Source organism: Phacochoerus africanus, chromosome 8 (assembly GCF_016906955.1).
Source record: "Phacochoerus africanus isolate WHEZ1 chromosome 8, ROS_Pafr_v1, whole genome shotgun sequence".
Lineage (NCBI taxonomy): Eukaryota > Metazoa > Chordata > Mammalia > Artiodactyla > Suidae > Phacochoerus > Phacochoerus africanus.
Genome location: NC_062551.1, coordinates 88365251 through 88384414, shown reverse-complemented (window position 1 = coordinate 88384414; position 19164 = coordinate 88365251). Strand labels below are relative to the sequence as shown.

Below are 19164 nucleotides of genomic sequence, written 5' to 3'. Positions count from 1 at the left end.
AGTCTCAGTGAGTATGAATCACAGAGGCCGAGCCGTCACTGTTCAGATGAGTAAACCGAGGCCGGGAGGAGAAAGGAGACGGGCTTACAATTCCAGAGCAGGAGGAGGCAGACCTGGCACTAGAACTGAGGTCTCTGGGCCCAGCTGATGCTCCCTGGGGGTGGGAACTGGGCTGTGCCAAGTCACCATTCCTGAGGCCTCCACTGGGACCACTTCCCCTCTCCGGGCCGTCGCTTATGCTGGTCCCTCCCTAGAAAGGCTCAGCCTCCATCTCTGACAGGAAACTGCCCACCCACACCTCACCAGGCATCTAATCTGACCCCCAACAAGGCCTTCCTCAGGGCCTCAAAGTGCCCCCACCCACCCTTTTTTTTTTTTTATGTTTAGTCTTTTTTTTTTAGGGCCACACATGGAGGTTCCCAGGCTAGGGGCTGAATCACAGCTATAGCTGCCGGCCTACACCACAGCCACAGCAACGCAGGATCCGAGCCGTGTCTGCGACCTACAACACAGCTCATGGCAAGGCTGGATCCTTAACCCACTGAGCAAGGCCAGGGATCGAACCTGCGTCCTTATGGATACTAGTCGGGGTTCGTTAACCACTGAGTCACAACGGGAACTCCTCCCACAACCTTCTTTATGGGGCAATATTCTCTTCTGCCCTCCTCCCTCCTTTGGCCCCACCCTTGCTCTCCTGGGGGCTCAGGGCACCTCAGGCCAGGACCGGGCCGAGCCTTCGCCAGAGAACTGAGACAGACAGGGGATGTGCAAAACCATGGGGTTTCTAGTCCCTGCAGCTTCCCTGCCCCTGTCCATCCCAGAGCCCCCCTGGCTGCCCCACTTCTGTTTCCCCTGCCACTCCGTCCTGGCAAAACCTCCCATCTCAAAGGTCCTGACCACCAGACCTGACCTGCTGAGGCACAGACAGCCACCCACAGGGACACTCACACAAAAAGTAGCCGCTCTCTTGTCCGTACACACTCATAGTTACACCCCCAGTCACAGCCCGACACAGTCAGCAACGCAGTCTCAAGGACAGACAGGCCCACGCCCAGAAAGTCTCAGAGAGTCACCGAGAGTCACCAGGCCTCTCTCGCTCTCTCATCCTAAATACAGATGCAGACTCGCACAACCACAAAAGTATACACCTGGTCTCACACACACACACACACCCAGTCACAAAGTCTCTCTCTCACACAGACAGATAGAGCAATACACAGTCACACACAGAAAGAAACAGACACACACAGTTGCACACAGGCCCCTGGAGATACAGAACAATGGGCGCATTGTCTGGTCTGGCAGCAGCTGGGGAGGAAGGAGCTGCAGTGTGGACCAAGGAGGCCGTGGGGGCTGCTGTACCACCCCCCACTCGCCCCTGCAGCATCCTAAGCCTCTTCCCTCCTCCAGAAGCCGGATTCAGCTAGGACTTAGATTTGCTGAGGGATTCAGCTCCCAGGTGCCCCCTCCCCAGCCTCCTCTGATGTCTGGTGGGGGGTGCAGAGGCTCCCCTGTGCACCAGACTCCCTTTGAGGCTCTGGGGACTCAGGGTCCTTTAGCCCTGATGCTCTCCTCCCGGGACCATCTCTGTGATTTGCCTGTCATCCCACGGGGCAGTCCCTGGAAATAGGGAGCCTTGGGACCTGCTCTTAACCTCTGACTCCAGCCCCTCCAGGACACACACCCTCCATCCAAGCCCTGCCAGCTGGTGCGGGCAGTGCCTGGCAGCATTGTGGGTTCCCTATTGTGGCTGAGACAGAGAGGCAGGTCACGATGTCCCTCCCTTAGTGGCAGTGGGTGGAGAAGTCACTGTCCTGTCAGTGAGCTGCAGTGGGCCATGGTGCCCTTTCCTGTCCCCAAAGCTAACTCTTCTTGCCTCCCATTCTGACCAGGCAGCCCCAGGTCTCAACAGAGAATTCTTCCAAGGCTTTCCTTACAGTTCCCAGCCCCTTTTTGTAGGTCTCTCCAAACTCTGTTACCCGCAGCTACAGGTATCTGCTGTGTGCCCTTGGGCATGTCAGTTTCCCTTTCTGAACCTCTGTCCTAGTCTGTAAAATGGGGGGGGGGGCCGCACTAATGAAGCCAAGTGTAGCCTTGGAGTGGGGGCAGGGATGGAGGCTACAAGAGTGAGTGCTGAATGTAGAAGCCACCTCCTCTGTGGTCGGATCTGTGGGCGTTCCTGATTTCTCAGGCCCTGAGGTGTCTCCACACCTCACAACCTCAGCCCTCCCAGGAGGCCTTATTTGTAGGAAGGAGGGAGTGAAGGAGGGACGTGCTGAGCTCTGCCTTTGCAACTTTGCTTCCTTCAGCCCCCATCCCCTTCCTCTTGGGGACGGACACACACACACACATATCCCAGCCAGCCAGGACTCTGGGGTTCCCCCTGGTCTGCTCTGGGGGAGTGGCAGGAGATTCCAGCTGGAGCGTCTCCAGCCACCTCTACCTGGCCCCTGACTCCTGGCTCTGTCACTCAGGCAGGGCCAAAGGCTGGCCTGGTAGCTTGGGGGCTGTCCTCAAGGGGCCATTCAAGGCCTCAGGAACTGGCATGATTTAAGGTTTGTTGAACCCTTTCCTGGGCTTCTTCTGACAGCTTGGGGAGGGTCTCTGATGCAGGGGAGCCCATGCCAAGGGAGAGTGCCAGAGTCAGACAGGTTATGTCCTCATCTGTGAGCCTCAGGCTCCTCAGCTTTCCAACCGGGATGGAGATGCCCCTCAAGGTCACAAGACCACCCCAGACAGGACTTTGTCATAGATCCAGGCTGAGGGCAGGAAGGGCCAAGGGTGAGCTTGTCTGTGGGGGTTCAGTGTGACTGGCCACCAGAGGACTGAGAAGAGGGATGAGGTACAGCCCTCACCAGTCTGATCAGAGCGACCCAGCAGCGGGTCAGATTTCCCAGGCTGCTTGGGGCCGGCAGGCAGGCACCTGGGTGGGACCTCGGACTGGTCTCCCGGCCTGAGGGGGTGCAGGACCCACAGCTTCCACGATCACATTCTCTGGAGCATAACTCGGGACCAGCCGGCTAACGAGTCTGGGCATGTGAGTCTTTCGCAGAGTTCTACAAGGACACTGACTGGGCTGCCAGTGCCCAACCAAGGCTATAGGGGCCACTCCAGAAGCTGGGATGTCCACCCTGAGAGGTGGGAGGTGAGAGGAGAGGATGACTGCCTTCTCCTCTTTCCTCTAGGAGCACTTCTCCGCGCGGCTCGCGGAGGCGCCCGCCTCTCTCCCCACCCTGGACCCCACCTGCCCCGGCAGCCGTGTGGGCTGGGGGGGCCCAGACCGCCAGCGTCTCCCACTGCGCAAGTGGGGCCAGCGACCTGAGCCCGCCTCCGCCCCTCGATTGGGCGCTCATTTAAATGTCCGGCCCCGCCCCGAGCTCCGGGCGCGTATATATGGGCGGCTCGGCGGGCGGCGGGCGGCATTCTGGCGCGGAGCAGAGAGGCGGCGGGCTCAGCCAGCGGGTCGGGCACGGAGCGGGGGTGCAGCTCGGTTTCCCCCCGACACCCCTCCCCCTCAGGCGTGAGCCCCACCCCTCCGCCGGCCAGGCCCACCCGACCGAACTATCCCCTGCGGCGCGAGCCCGGGGTGGCTCCGGGCGCCCCCCAGCAGAACCCCCACCATGGGCAGCCAGAGCTCCAAGGCTCCCCGGGGCGACGTGACCACCGAGGAGGCAGCAGGCGCTTCCCCCGCTAAGGTTAACGGACAGGTGGGTGCTTTCGGCCCGGCCCGACCCGGCCCCCTCCTCTCACACCTCGCCCCCTCTAGGACCCCGGGCCGGGGCCGCGCGCTTTGTCCGGCCCGGGACACGCGGCGCCCCCTCCCCCGCCCGGTCCCTTTGTTCTCGGCGCCGCAGCCCCCGCGGGCGAAGCGAGGGGAGGGGCGGGGAGGGGGCGCCGGCCGGGCCCCGCCGCCTTCTTTGTTCGCGGCCCCGGCCCCCGGCGCTGCCCCCCGGCCGCCCCGAGGGCCGCACGGGGAACAAAGGCGCTGCTGGGCCGCGCCAAGGGGGCACCCGGGGACCGCGGGGCGGGCGCCAGGAGGGGAGGGCACTCCCCCCGCAGACCCGACCTCAATAGCCCACGGCCTTTTTTTTTTTTTAGGGAGGAGCCGCGGCGTGGGGAGAGCCTGAGGTGGGTGGGGGCCGTTTACACAAAGCAAGAGGCAGGGAAAACAGGCGGTCCAGGTGCGGCGAACAGCGCCCCGGGGCGGCTTCCCGCCCAGTATCGGCCGCTCGGCTCCCTCGCCCGCCCGGGATCCGCGGCCGCGGGCGGCTCTAGCGCCGAATAGAGAGCGCGCCCCGGGGGAGGGGGCGCCCGGGACCCCAGCGCCTCCTGCCGGCCGCGCCGGTGCGGGGCAGAAGGGACAGGCTTGACGGGATGCCGGCTCCGGGGGTGCGGCGCAGTGAGTCGGGACCCCGTTGTCTGCGAGAGGTCAGGGGCGGGCTGGGGGAGGGGAGTCAGAGCCCCGGCCCTCACTGCTGTCTCCTTTGCCCTGCAGGAGAACGGCCACGTGAAAAGCAATGGAGACTTATCCCCCAAAGGTGAAGGGGAGTCGCCCCCCGTGAACGAAACAGAGGAGGCAGCCGGGGCCACTGGCGATGCCATCGAGCCAGCACCCCCTGGCCAGGGGGCTGAGGCCAAGGGGGAGGCCCCCCCCAAGGAGACCCCCAAGAAGAAGAAGAAATTCTCTTTCAAGAAGCCTTTCAAATTGAGTGGCCTGTCCTTCAAGAGAAATCGGAAGGAGGGTGGGGGCGATTCGTCTGCCTCCTCGCCCACAGAGGAAGAGCAAGAGCAGGGGGAGATCGGTGCCTGCAGCGAGGAAGGCACTGCCCAGGAAGGGAAGGCTGTTGCCACCCCTGAGAGCCAGGAGCCCCAGGCCAAAGGGGCAGAGGCTGGTGCTGCCTCCAAGGGCGGAGACACAGAAGAAGAGGCAGGGCCCCAGGCCACAGAGCCATCCACTCCCTTGGGGCCGGAGAGTGGCCCTACACCAGCCAGCGAGCAGAATGAGTAGCTGGGTGGGGGCAGGTGGGTGACCTTTAAGCTGCAAAAACTGTGCTGTCCTTGTGAGGTCACTGCCTGGACCTGGTGCCCTGGCTGCCTTCCTGTGCCCAGAAAGGAAGGGGCTGTTGCCCCCTAGCCACGTTCCCTCTCCTCTCCCTCCTGTGGATTCTCCCATCATCCATCTGGTCTTTCTCCTAAGGCCAGCTGAAGGTGGTCCCTTGCAGTCTCCCCAGTTAGGTTAGTGATGTGAAATGCTCCTGCCCCTGGCCCTCCCTCCTTCCCTGTCCCCACCCATGCAGAAGGCAGTTGCTGGTTTTCTCCCCCAATTCTTTTCCAAGTAGGTTTTGTTTATTCCCCAAATCCCTGAGCCAGATCTGGGGGTGCCTACACTCCCAAATCCTGAGTGTCCAGCCTTCCCCTGTTGAGTTTCTAGTCTCTCGTGCTGTGCCTAGTGGCACCTGGGCTGGGGAGGACAGAGCCCCTGTCTAGGTTTTTATAAATGTCTTACTCAAGTTTGAACCTCCAGCTTGTGAATCAACTGTCTCTTTTTTGACTTGGTAAGCAAGTATTAAGCTTTGGGGTGGGGGGAGGTCTGTAATGTGAAACAACTTCTTGTTGTCTTTTTTTTTTTCCCCCTCCCATTGTTGTAAATAACTTTTAATGGCCAAACCCCAGATTTGTACTTTTTTTTTTTCTTTTCTAACTGCTAAAACCATTCTCTTCCACCTGGTTTTATTGTAACATTTGGAAAAGGAATAAATGTCGTCCCTTTAGTGGTGCTTTTTAATGAGTGGTCTTCTGGGGTAGGGTAAGAAGACTGGTTAACCTCAAGACAGGTAAGTTTGTGGGGTTCTTAGGTTGTTGAGGGGTTGCCCAGATCCTCGTGTACACTTAAGGGCAGGGAAGTGGAAGTGAAATGAACCCAGGGATACCACTAGGAGACAGGCTCAGGAGGGTATAGAAATGTACCATTTTATTACAAAGATTCGCACAAAAATGGAAATAGTATCTCAAAAAGGAACCTAGACTACCAATCTTCACCTGCAGAATTGGGGGAGGAAGAGAGGGCAGGCAGTGTGAGTTTCTTGGCTCACTGGGGGGCAGTGGAAAGGAATGAGAACAGAACCAATCTAAAAATGGCTGATGTTACCTTAAGGAGCCTGAAAAAAACAAGGAATCCCTGAAGACCCAGTCAACCCTTCTAAAATACTCGACGAGGGCACCCTTTCAAAGTTATTAGGCACGTCAAGATTTTGTCCTATGGCTGCTTAGGTATATCCCTTCCACCTGTTATGGTTTGAAATTAAGAGGTGGAGAGGGATGGATGGTGAGGCAGCTATTAGAAACCTAACACGTGTGCCCTAGGCTCAGGAGCCTGGTTCCTGTCTAGTCCCTGGGGATATTTATATTTAATATATTTTTATATAAATACACAGAAATAGAAAATATAAAATCTGAGGGGTTGTGGGATAAAGATGGGGAACTTGGCAAGAAGCCAGAATTGGAGAGGTCTGTTCAGGCCAACTTGACCTCCTCCTTGACCCTGTGGAGAGAGCAGAGACTGGAATGAGATAACCCACCCTAGAGGCCTTGAGGCCAAGTATGGGTACAATGATTTCCATAGCGCCCAGGCTGCCCAGGTGACTGCTGAGGGCTGGGGCTTCCTAGCTCTGCCTAGAACTGCAGAGAGACACAGACTGGTCCCTGAAAGAAGCCTTTGTAAGCTGGACCAGCTGTCCCTGCGCCTTCCCTCTCAGGGTGGTGGGACAAAGGGGCTGGTGGCTCCAATGCCAGGGAGATAAGACAGCTCCTTCCTTACCCTTTGGCTTCTTGCTTCTCCTCCTTGGTTTTCTCCTCCTCTGTGACTTCTAGAATATAAGAGAGCAGGGATGGCCAAGGGCAGCCCCTTTGGAAAGACCCATGGGATCTCCACTTACCCTGAAACCCTTTCCCCAACACTACAGCTGGCTGGACATACAAAAGAGAAAAGCCCATCCCAGCCCTCCCGGCGAGCCCTGTAGAGAACAAACAGGTCAAACCGGTTTCCCAGCCTGCTAGAGCCTGAACCTGGTGGGTGGAGGCAGCCCCCTGGGAAAGTGGGGTGGTATCTGAGAGCCACGCTCCTGACCACCTGACCACCGGGAGCCCAGGCATGTCCCTGGCTCTGGGGCCTGGGAGGGCTCAATCAGCCAGTGAAGACGAATTGAGTTTCATCCTTTCGGAGAAGAGGCCTACAGGAGCTGGCAGGGCCCGAGTCAGCGCCCTCCTCCCAGTGTCCTACATAAATTCCTCCTCGAGGGCCTGGGGCTCAAGACCCAAGTCCTGGCCCAACCCTAACCCACCTTTCTTCTCTTCTGGGTCCTTCTCTTTCTCATCTTCTGTTTTGACTCTCTTGGCTTTTTTGAAGTTGGAAGAGTTCTTGCGACCACCTTCTCCCTCCTCATCAGAGTCAGAGAACTCTTCCTCACAGGCAATTCGTTTGTCCGAGGAACAGACTGGGAGGTAATGGGAAATATGGGTGAGAGAGAAAATTCTTTATCTCATGGTCTGCCCAGTGCTTTCCTGCCTGTTCCCCCAAAAGACATCAAAAGGGAAAGGAAGCTAGACTCCTTAAATTATAAGCACAGGACCTCGAGTTTCTCAACAGGTGGTAGCTTGTGGAGAATGTGGAGCCAGGAACAATGCAGGGAAGACAGAATTGCCTACAGAGTGGTAAGGTGGGGGCCCCTGGGTCTTACTTGAGATGCGCTTGTCAGGGTCTTCTTCATCCTCATCGCCACTCTCCTCTGGAATGGCATCCTCAGGAATGGCCTGCATTTGGACCCCAGGTGCATGGGGCAGCATTCTCAGGTTCTCAAACAGTCGCTGTCTATGGCCAATGGTAGAGAGGTGGCTGGGCTCTGATCAGGGACCAATCAGAGCCTCGAATGTTAAACGAGGGGTGTTGGGGTGGGGGGATATACTCACTTGATCTTTTCCAGGTACTCATTAGTGTTCTGGTTAGTCATATTGGAAGGACTGATGTGAAGTTTGAAATCTGGTCCAAAGTATTCAAAGTAGTCGTTGTACGGAAGCTCTAATTGGGGCAGGGGGTGAGAGAGTCAAGAGATCTGGTGACCATGGGGCCCTGAGAAAAGCATCTATAGGTTTATCTGGACCTGTTAGCCCAACTATCAAAGAAGCGTGCCTCCAAGATAGGGTGAGACTTGGGTACCTATAGGATTTCAATTTTTAATGTTTTTTTTTTCTTTTTTGGCTACAACCCCATGGCATATGGAAGTTTCCAACCCAGGGATTGAATCCAAGCCACACCTGTGACTTATACCACAGCTACAGCAATGCCAGATCCTTAACTCCAGGATTTCAGTTTTTTAAAAGCGACTCTCCAGTGTCCACTGGAGGGGGAGTGGTGTGTGTGTGTGTGTGTGTGTTAAGGATCTGGCACTGCCGTGCGCGTGTGTGTGTGTATGTGTTAAGGATCTGGCACTGCCGCGAGCTGTGGTATAGGTCACAGATGCAGCTCAGGTCCTGCATTGCTGTGGCTGTGGTGTAGGCTGGCAGCTGCAGCTCTGATTCACCCCCTAACCTGGGAACTTCAATATGCGAGGGGTGTGGCCCTAAAAAGAAAAAAAGAAAAATTTAGGCAATAACTCATTGTGATCACTCCTTCACTTAACTATCCCAGTTACCCTAAGTATGAATTCCAAAAGCATATACAACCGCTGGTAATTCTGTCCAGACCAGAAGCAGAGGGGAGAAAGCACAGGGTCAAGACCCAGAAAAATTGACAGCTACGGTCTGGAAATCACAAGAGGACAGCAGGAGAATCAAGTCAGAAGAGGAGAGGTTGTATGGCCAATGAGAATGGGGCTGTGAACTTCAGGACACACACGCTCCAGCACTCCCAGCCCAATCTGGCCCTGGAGCTATTACCATTAGGGATCTCTGTGTCCAGGGCCACAGCTGTTTCATATGTCCAGCACCGGGCGACATTACGAATGGTATAGCCACCTCCTCCCAGCATCAACATAGGTAGGTTGAAGCTCTTCACAAACTCCACACACTTGGCGTGCCCTTTAGTGGGAGAAGGGGTGCCAAGTTACAGGAGCACCCAGCAGGACCCTGCCCACCCGTCCCTATGCTACCTGGTCTCACCTTTGATGGTCAAATTGAAGCAACCTAACCGATCCCCCGACAGGGAGTCAGAGCCACACTGTAAGACGACCGCACTAGGCTGGAACATCTCCATTACTTTGGACATGACCTGAAAGGACACATCCTGGTCACACTGAGCCTCAAGAAAAGCTATTCGAAGTTCAGACTGAAAAGTGGGGGTGCAGCACTATCTTCTGTTACTCATCACCCACTCCTCATGCTGGGTGGTAGAGAGAAGGGAGGACCAGCCTGGGTTTCTCATTTCCCACCGTGTTCAGCCCTCCAATTTGAACGGATCTCTAAGAGCCTTCCAGCTCTAACAATACTGAGCCGAAAATGGCCTCCTTATCAACCCCCAAATCTTTCCCTTTTGCTGCTCTAAGCTCCAGTATCACTTGTTCCAAGAAGCCTTTCTGACCTTTAGTTGCATGTGCTCTATGCTTTTGGTCCTACAGACTTTGAGCCTGATACTGTGAGGAGTCTATTACTTTTTATATCTCATTCTCACACTTTTTTTGGGGGGACCACACCCATGGCATGTGAAACTTCCTGAGATCAAACCCATACCACAGCAGCAGCCCAAGCTGCTACAGTGACAACACAGGATCCTTAACCTGCTGTGCCACAAGGGAACTCCGCTCACACTAGATTCTTTTTTTTTTTTTTTGGTCTTTTTTGCCTTTTCTAGGGCCTCTCCCACGGCATATGGAGGTTCGCAGGCTAGGGGTCCAATCGGAGCTGTAGCTGCCAACCTACACCACAGCCACAGCAATGCCAGATCTGAGCTGCGTCTGCGACCTACACCACAGCTCAAGGCAATGCCAGATCCTTAACCCACTGAGCAAGGCCAGGGATCGAACCCGCAACCTCATGCTTCCTAGTCAGATTCATTAACCACTGAACCAGGACGGGAACTCCAACACTAGATTCTAATGTAACTGAGGACACAGACTTCCTCAGAGAGAATTCAGGCTTTTTTGTCGCTCTTACTACAAGGCACATAGTAGGCACTTGGTATTTGCTAAATGACTAACTTATTAGGTTACAACTCTAGTAATGGTTGGTTCCTTGTTGCTTATAGGTGACGATTTAACTACTCAGCAAGGCATTCAAGGCTCCCTTTCCCTTTGAAATACCCCAACAAATATTTCCTACCACATACTTAAGCATTCATCCCCCACGTCATGCTGGCCCACATACTACATACTGGCACCCCTGTGCTGCTGCTGGTGTGCTTCCCTCTGCTGAATGCCACCCTTCCCCTCCAGGCCCCACCCTCCTTCACCTGGGCAACTCATTTCTCAATGTCCACTCAAACATCACCACCCCTGTGAATACCCTTTCCTCAGCTCAGGAAGCAGTTTCTCTCTCACTCCTCTGTTCATCCCTCAAAAACAGCACTGACTACATGCTTCTGGGGATGTGCCTGCCTCCCATACCAGAGACTGTGAGGTCTTCATGGGCATAGATCTTGTCTTAAATATTCCTGGATCCAACAGAGGGCCTGCCCCAGAGATGGCATCGATAACTATTTGGATGAATTCCGTGCTGGCCGTGCAGCATGCAGTCAAGGGCTGAAACACATCTCACTTCTAACCAGCCTCTCAGCAGGGAGAGATTTCTGAAGTATGTTAGGGGGTTGCTACCCCTCCCTTAGATCAGTCCCATCTATAGCTCAGGGTGCTTGGGTAAGCCACTTACCGGCTTGAAAATGGCCTCATAGGACTCGTCATCAATCCCATCTCGGAGCGGGTAGTTAACAGCATAATACTTGCCTTTGCCAGCCCCAATATCCTAATCAAGAGGGACAGTAAAGTTAAAGTAAAACTCAAAGATGAAGCTAGAAAGAAGTTCAAGGATGGGGGCTGGAAGGCTAAGGAAGGAGGCAGTGGTTCTAAGAGAGAGACGCTGGGCCCATGAGGTGGGCCAGGGACAGAGCAGATCAGTACCATTCCCCTCACGGGCAAGTCTAGCTCACATCTCTGGACACACCACTGAGGCCATTTATGGGGCCAGAGATTTGAATATCCTACCCCACAGCACAAGACCTCTCCCTTTGGCTGGATTAAAGGTGGCTGGGGGCTGGACCACAGAAATAACACCCATCCCACAACAACCCTTCCCTTGCCAGGGAGCTTGCATGCTCACTCCTCTACCTCCCATTCTCCTCTCGAGAAGGAAAGCAGAAAGGGAAGAATTCTTCAAAACTGTAAATGCTCAATTATTCAAAGGCCTGCCATTGCAAACAACTGAATTAGTGCCACTTTTTCACCCAAGGGCTACTGGTATTGCAAAGTGGCTGGTTTCATTGTATTCATGCTAATAGAAGCAGAACAGTTAAATGAATCAGCTTCGAAGGATTCTTATCCAGAGGTCCATGGATAGGTTTCACTAAGAGGAGGTGCTATAAACTATCTGCCATCAGATGTAAAATTTCATGTACTTTTCCAGGGAGACAGTACAGGGCTTTCAGTCAGATGATCAAAGGGAATGTTAAGAACCCCTGAGATGGTCCATAAAGGTCCCAATTCCTAGCTCATTGGAAAGAACCTGAGGTTTCTTAGCCTGGGATTCAAGCTTTCTGGACATGTGAATAGTGTAATGCAACCCGGCTGGGGCCAGGAGGAAGTGCAATGAGTCAGGAGACCCCCATCCCTCCCAAAGCTTCATGTACCATCATTCCTTTCCTCCAGAATAAGAAAGGGAAAAAGATCATAGCAGGTGTCCCAAGCTAGGGTGTGATGTTCTGAACGGCAGAAGAGGCAGGAAGTGGTTTTTGGTGACATGAGATAGGAGACTTAGAGGTGGCAGCTGAGGGTGAGCTGGTTGGCCCCTAAAGGGAGTTCTCACCCGTAGGTCCCCAGTTCCTGGGAAGTACTCTCCATATTTATGAAAGGACACAGTCATGACTCGGTCTGTGGTATAGAAGGCCTCTTCCACGCCATCGCCGTGGTGAATATCAATGTCAATATACAGCACCCTCTGGTGATACCTAGGATCAGAAGGGGGTCAGGGGGGTCTGGGGGCTCCTTGGGAGTGGGACGCGCCAAGGGCGCCAGGTCCCAGCTTACCGGGCTGGCTGCCTCCCTCAGGTATCTCTAAGCACCAGAGACGTAGAAACTGGCTGAAGGAAGGTGGAAGAGCGGCAGGGTGTCTCCAGAGGCCTGACCAAGGCGACCAAGTCCAATCTTCCTACTCTACAGCCAGGGTCAACTCCGGCCACACAGGGACACTCTGGAGGCAGGATCTGAGCAGCGCCTGCCCCTGATCTTGCCGTGGGCTCAGATCAAATCAAGACCCCGTCAAGAAGATGGCCAGAGACACTCACCGAACACATCCTAGCCAGCACACCGCTAGGAAAAGCAAACTAGGGAGGCAAGCCCAGGGGAGAGGGAAGTGGGAACCTGGCCTAAGGTGCTCCTCCAAGAGACAAGGCCAGGCAGGCATACTTTAGCAGTTCCAGGATGGCCAAGACGATATCATTGACGTAACAGAAGCCAGATGCCTCGGACTTCTTTGCATGGTGTAGGCCCCCAGCCCAGTTCACAGCGATGTCCGTCTGCTGCTTATTAAGTTTCACAGCACTTGCTGGGCGTGGGAAGAAAGATCACAAGACTGTTACCAAGCCAATCTCCCCCTTCCCCCCAGAAGCCAAGAGAGTCCAGTAAGAGGAAGACCTGCCTCTTCAGCTACACTGTACAATTCACCAGCCAGTCCTCTCCCCCTGCCCTATTCCAACAGGGAATAAACATGATACTGGCCACTCAAAAAACTGGTTTTGAAGTTCCTACTGAGGCACAGTGGGTTAAATGTGACTATAGTGGCTCAGGTCACTGCAGAGGCGTGGATTCAATCCCCAGCCTGGCGTAGTGGGTTAAAGAATCCTGCATTACTACAGCTGCCAGGACGAAGTTTCCTAGCCCAGGAATTTCCATATGCCATGGAAGTGGCCATAAAAAATTAAAACAAACAAAAACAAACTATTCTGTTTGCTTGTTTTCTTTTTCAGCCTTAACCATGACATATGGAAGTTCCTAGGCCAAAGACGGATTCTTTTTTTGTTTTTTTTTTTTTTTTTTTTTTGGTCTTTCTAGGGCCACACCTATGGCATACGGAAGTTCCCAGACTAGTGGCTGAATCAGAGCTACAGCTGCTGGCCTACACCACAGCCACATAAACATGGGATCCAAGCTGAGTCTTCGACCTATACTGCAGTTCATGGCAACACCAGACCCTTAACCCACTGAGCGAGGTCAGGGATCTAACCCACGTCCTCATGGAAACTATCGGGTTTGTTACTGCTAAGCCATGACGGAAACTCCGGAATCTAGATTCTTATCTACTGCATCACAGCACGATCTCCTTAAAAAACTGTTTTCCAAAATGAAGGTAGTACAAAATGAAGCTACCACAAACTTACTAGTAGGCCTTAAAATTGGTTTAGTGGGTCGTGATTAATATATATTTTTCTTATGTTTTTATTTTTTGATAGGTAAGAAGTAGATTTATTTAGAGACAAAGTGTAGGCCATCTCAAGAGAGAGCGGCGCTGGGAGAAACACACTTCACAGAGAGTCTGGGCCATCTCAGACGGCAAGATGTAAGAGGACGAGAGGAGTGTGTATATATATATATATAATTATTATTATTATTTTTTTGTCTTTTTGCCTTTTCTAGGGCTGCTCCAGCGGCATATGGAGGTTCCCAGGCTAGAGGTCTAATCAGAGCTGTAGCCACTGGCCTACACCACAGCCACAGCAACGCAGGATCCGAGCCACATTTACGACCCACATCACAGCTCATGGCAATGCCGGATCCTTAACCCACTGAGCAAGGCAAGGGATCGAACCTGCAACCTCATGGTTCCTAGTCGGATTCGTTAACCACTGTGCCACGACGGGAACTCCTAAGGAGTATATATATTTTTAAATGAGAGAGACTCGAATAAAATTATCAGAATAATAGTAAAGGTAACCATTTTTGTGAAACTGGCTTCAGAGTGAGAGAGGGTGTGTGTGCACACATGAATTCATAACCTGGATAACAAGTGTAATTGTATCTCTTTTTCTTTTTTTTTTTCTTGCTTTTTAGGGCCGCACCTGTGGCATAAGGAAGCTCCCAGGCTAGGGACTGAATCAGAGCTACAGGTGCCGGCCTGCACCACAGCCACAGCAATGTGGGATCCCAGCCATATCTTCGACCTACACCACAGCTCACGGCAACACCAGAGCCCTGACCCACTGAACAAGGGCAGGGATCGAACCCGCATCCTCATGGATACTAGTCGGATTCGTTTCTGCTATGCAACAACGGGAACTCCCATAATTATATTTCTTACTATGGTTCGTGGTCCAAAAACCTTGAAGACACCAAAGGTAGCTCAGGCTTAAAATTCAAATAGGTCCAAGAAGAAGTGACAGAAATACACACCATGTCTGCAGGTGCCTTTGTGGGGGTTTAACAGCAATAAAACATACAGCAACCTGAATGGACTGATTATGTCAACTGAAGTTGGCCCATAACATAGAATAATCATGTAGTCACTAGAAATCATGCTATACATTATTACAGATAGAGGAATTTTAAAGATCTACTAAGTAAAAAATGTAGGCACAAAACTATACATATACAATGTCACATTTTTTTTTTGGTAAAATATAGATGTATGTTATGTCCAGATTTAGGCATACACAAAAAAGAATAGATGTACAAATAGCAAAATGGTAATGACAGCCAATCCATGGACAGTGTGACTGTAGGCAAATTTTTTTTCCCCTGCGTACTTCATTATTTTCTGAGATTATATTGGGAAGTGGCAGGAAGAAGAGAGGAGAGAAGGCAATGATGATAGAATAAATATCTGTGAAGAAAGGGCAGCAATGAGATCCTGCTGTATGGCACTGGAACCATATCTAGTCACTTATCACGGAACATGATGGAGGATAATGTGAGGAAAAGAATGTATATACTATGTACAACTGGGTCGCTTTGTTGTACGGTAGAAAACTGACAGAACACTCTAAACCAACTATAATAGAAAAAATAAAAGTCATTTAAAAAAAAAAAAAAAAAAGGAGTTCCTGTCGTGGCGCAGTGGTTAACGAATCTGACTAGGGAGGTTGCGGGTTCGATCCCTGGCCTTGCTCAGTGGGTTAAGGATCTGGCATTGCCATGAGCTGTGGTGTGGGTTGCAGACGAGGCTAGGATCCCGAGTTGCTGTGGCTGTGGCGTAGGCCGGTGGCTACAGCTCCAATTCGACCCCTAGCCTGGGAACCTCCATATGCCGTGGGAGCGGCCCTAGAAAAGGCAAAAAGATAAAAAAATAAAAAAAAAAAGAAAGAAAAGAAAGGGCAGAGCAATCCTGGAGGCAATCTAGAAGTTACAAATGGAAGTGGGAGATATGTGGGGAGTATATCCGACCTCTAAAGGTAATTACCATGCTCTTTTGTAAGACACAGATGATGACACTTCCCATTTTTACAGCACTTTGCAGTTCACAAATTACTTTTATGTACAGCATCTCGACAACCTCCTGAGGTCTGCAGGGAGTTCCTATATATAGGATGTCTTGGTAGGAGAGGACAGTCAAGGACACCTGTCTGTACCATGTCAGATTAAACCTGGGCTGGGACTGAACCAGAAGGACATTTTAAAGACCTAAAGTAAAAACCCACAGGATCTTTTAACATGTTCACAGTTCACCCTCACTGGGAAAGCAGCTTCAAAGACAAGCCTCACGAGTACAACCCAGCCCAGCTCTTGAGGAGGGATGTATGTTCCTTACCCACAGAGCCACCAGCAGACAGCTGACAGAACTCAAACAGGCCATCAAACACCGGACAGTCCTCACCAACGTTGACTTGAAAAACATAAGCAAAAGGTTAGTGTTCCACAATTTCCTTTAATTTTTGTTTATATGTTTATGACCTGATGGAAAAAACACAGAATCTGGATTCAGAAGGCCTGGGTCCTAGTCCAGGCTCTACTACTTCCTGGCTGTGTGACTAGGTTCAGTCATTTAACATTCTCCCCACCCCAGCTGCGCCTGTGGCACGCAGAAGTTCCCAGGCCCAGGATTAAACCTGCACCACAGCTGTAACCAGAGCCACAACAGTGACAATGCTGGATCCTTAATCCACTGAGCCACAAGAGAACTATGTCATTTAACTTTCTTGAGCTTTAGTTCATTATCTATAACAAGTCATAATGACATCTACACCTCACGCAACTGTTGAGAAGCCTGATAAAAATCTTATAAGGGGAAGCATTTAGCAAGTAAGGACTCAGAAAAATGTAGGTTCATTCCAGAGGGAGAATAATTTAGTCTCTTATTCCAGCCTGGGTTTGTTCCTGGACCTCACTCCAGCTGGAAATAAGGAACAAGAAAGTGAAGAACAGAGATCTATACTATCATCCACTGGATGCTTAACAAAGTGCTGGACACTATGGTCAGTGCCTTTTTTTTTTTTTTTTTTGCGTTTTAGGGCCACACCTGCAGGATATGGAGGTTCCCAGATAGGGGTCCAATTGGAGCTGCAGCCACTGGCCTATACCACAGCCACAGCAACGCAGGATCCCAACCGAGTCTGTGACCAACACTACGGCTCACAGCAATGCCAGATCTTTAACCCATTGAGCGAGGCCAGGGATCGAACCTGCAACCTCATAGTTCCTAGTCGAATTTATTTCCACTGAGCCACGATGGGAACTCCTGACACAACCTTCTGAAGTAGGATTTGGTCCTATTTTATAAATGGGGAAACAGGCTCAAAGAGGGGAACTGCCAGTAAATGGCAGAGGTGGTATTCAAGGATTGGTCGATCTGTCAATCTGTCCTAAAAGCCTAGGAAAATATATTCTGGCCTTTTCCCCAGTAATTTCACACACCCAATCTCATTTGACCCTCCTAACAACCCATAAAAGCTGGACAAGACAAATATCAACCCCACCGTGCAGAGGAACAAACAGATGCGGAAAAGTTAAGTGACTTGCCCAAGGTTACATAACCAGGCAGTGGCAGAACCAGAGTTCAGGTGTCTTGACTCCCACAGTCCAGTGCTCTTTCTACTACACCTAGTGACAACTGGAGGAAGGTTATTTCAGGCCTGAAGGGGTAAAAGTACTAACACATAATGTGGAAACATATGCAAATAACAATGCAAATAGAATGAAAAACACAGGAAGGGAAGCACACCTGAAGGTTGTAGCCTCAGAGCTAGAGAGGAACCTTATGGCTCCAAGACTCCTCTCACAGAAAAGGAAACTGCTGAAACATCAATGATACACAGAAGTTAAAGGCAGGGGTTGGCTAGATCCTTTTTCTCTTGTCCCAACCTTCCCACTGCCCTCGCTATGATCAAGAGAGGTTCTCAGAGTAGAGCAAGGACGATGGGCCCTAGGATGAGGAGGGCAGGAGCTCAGCCTGGACTGTGGTGACCTCTTAAGATACAGCTGGGAGTTCCCTCTGTAGTACAGTGGGTTAAAGGATCCAGCATTGCCACAGCTGTGGCTCAGATTCAAATCCTGGCCCAGAAACTTCCACATGCCATGTGCGCAGCCGCGTGTGTGTGTGTGTGTGTGTGTGTATGTGTGTGTCACGGCTGAAGCTCAAGGTTTGCCATAACCACAAGAGTTACCAACTCTGGCACTGTCCTAAACTGCCCTAAACTTGCAGGGTGCTCTGACCTGCTGCACTGCCAAGAACAGTACTACGAGGAAGTGTGACACGCATAAGGAGGTGAGCAGTGGGTGGCTCTCTCCCTCACTTTCCAGGCAAACACTGGGAGGCTGTGTCAATAAGAACTTTGGTCCCTGAGGCCAGGCTATTTATTTATCCATTGGCAACTGATTTCCCTCTCTGACTGCTTTCTTCTTCAGTGGGTTCCCAAAGCTTTGTTTATATTCCTATTTAGGATGGCCTGCAATGGGAGAAATTTTTTTTTTTTTTTTTTTTGCCTTTTAGGGCTGCACCCTCCGAATATGGAAGTTCACAGGCTAGGGGTCGAATCAGAGCTACAGCTGCTGGCCTACGGCACAGCCACAGCAATGCCAGATCCAAGCCACATCTGCAACCTACACCACAGTTCACGGCAATGCCAGATCCCTGACCCACTGAGAAAGGCCATGGATCAAATCTGCATCCTCATGGATACTAGTCAGATTTGTTTCTGCTGCGCCAGAATGGGAACTCTGAAAACTGGTATTTTTAAAACGAGCAAAAGTATCTTCCCTTGGCCCCAAACTAACACGTGGCTCAAATGGCCAGCCCAATATTCCCAGCTCAATGGAGCCATGTGATTACAGATGGAAAGGGGGTAAAATAGGAGAGCAAACCCTCACCTGCAGGACTTTTCAGAGTTTTCCTTCTTCCCATTATATGTACTTTTCTCATTCTTAGGCTGGCTTTACAATGAAGGGAAGCAATACTGGGTGAGAGATGGGGGAGCAGACATAGGCTGAGAAGGCAGTAAGAAGCATGCTGCAGAAAGAGATGCATGGGATTAAACACTGATTTCAGGATCATGCTTATACCTTGGTGGTGGTGGTAATGGGGTAGAGAGGGAAGCAAAGAAAAAGGGCATGTGTTCAAGGAAAGGTGCCCAGGAGGGCTTCAACTGCCCTGGTAAATGTTTTCTTTCTTAGCCTGGTTGTGGGGACATGGATATTCATTACATTATTTTTATATGTTTTAATGTGGTTGAAACATTTGTATGAAATATATACTAAAATATTCCAGGAGTTCCCATCGTGGCGCAGTGGTTAACGAACCCGACTAGGAACCATGAGGTTGCGGGTTCGATCCCTGGCCTTGCTCAGTGGGTTAACGATCCAGCGTTGCCATGAGCTGTGGTGTAGGCTGCAGACGTGGCTCGGATCCAGCGTTGCTGTGGCTCTGGCGTAGGCTGGTGACTACAGCTCCGATTCGACCCCTAGCCTGGGAACCTCCATATGCTGCAAGAGCGGCCCAAGAAAATGGCAAAAAGACAAAAAAATAAAAAAATAAAATATTCCA

The 19164-nt window shown here is 51.7% G+C and overlaps 2 protein-coding genes across 3 annotated transcripts in view; one reads left to right on the top strand and one right to left on the bottom strand.

Annotated features, from left to right (window-relative positions):
* Positions 1 to 3416: 3416 nt before the first annotated feature.
* On the top strand, positions 3417 to 5771 carry MARCKSL1 (MARCKS like 1). 2 transcript variants are annotated; one of them, XM_047793064.1, is made up of 3 exons: positions 3417 to 3707; positions 4099 to 4128; positions 4496 to 5771. In XM_047793064.1, exons 1-3 carry the CDS (start codon positions 3621 to 3623, stop codon positions 5006 to 5008), a joined length of 630 nt encoding a protein of 209 aa, XP_047649020.1. In that variant the 5' UTR covers positions 3417 to 3620; the 3' UTR covers positions 5009 to 5771. The 2 variants fall into 2 exon arrangements, with proteins under 2 accessions (XP_047649020.1, XP_047649021.1); XM_047793065.1 differs by lacking the exon at positions 4099 to 4128.
* A 174-nt stretch (positions 5772 to 5945) lies between these two features.
* The window catches only part of HDAC1 (histone deacetylase 1), a 35344-nt gene continuing 22125 nt past the window's right edge, over positions 5946 to 19164 (bottom strand). The window contains exons 4-14 of the mRNA XM_047793063.1: positions 15937 to 16011; positions 12603 to 12741; positions 12004 to 12145; positions 10855 to 10947; positions 9154 to 9262; positions 8932 to 9072; positions 7966 to 8074; positions 7737 to 7867; positions 7341 to 7493; positions 6818 to 6866; positions 5946 to 6541 (exon numbers count right to left, since the gene is read on the bottom strand). Of these exons, the coding sequence (XP_047649019.1) occupies positions 6514 to 6541; positions 6818 to 6866; positions 7341 to 7493; positions 7737 to 7867; positions 7966 to 8074; positions 8932 to 9072; positions 9154 to 9262; positions 10855 to 10947; positions 12004 to 12145; positions 12603 to 12741; positions 15937 to 16011 (1169 nt within the window). The 3' untranslated portion in view covers positions 5946 to 6513. The remainder of the gene's footprint in view (positions 6542 to 6817; positions 6867 to 7340; positions 7494 to 7736; positions 7868 to 7965; positions 8075 to 8931; positions 9073 to 9153; positions 9263 to 10854; positions 10948 to 12003; positions 12146 to 12602; positions 12742 to 15936; positions 16012 to 19164) is intronic.

Coding starts and splice junctions, on each gene's coding strand:
- MARCKSL1 (XM_047793064.1), top strand. CDS start 3,621: ATGGGCAGCCAGAGCTCCAAGGCTCCCCGGGGCGACGTGACCACCGAG. Junction 3,708..4,098: donor CCGCTAAGGTTAACGGACAG/GTGGGTGCTTTC, acceptor TTTTTTTTTTAG/GGAGGAGCCGCGGCGTGGGG. Junction 4,129..4,495: donor CGGCGTGGGGAGAGCCTGAG/GTGGGTGGGGGC, acceptor TTTGCCCTGCAG/GAGAACGGCCACGTGAAAAG.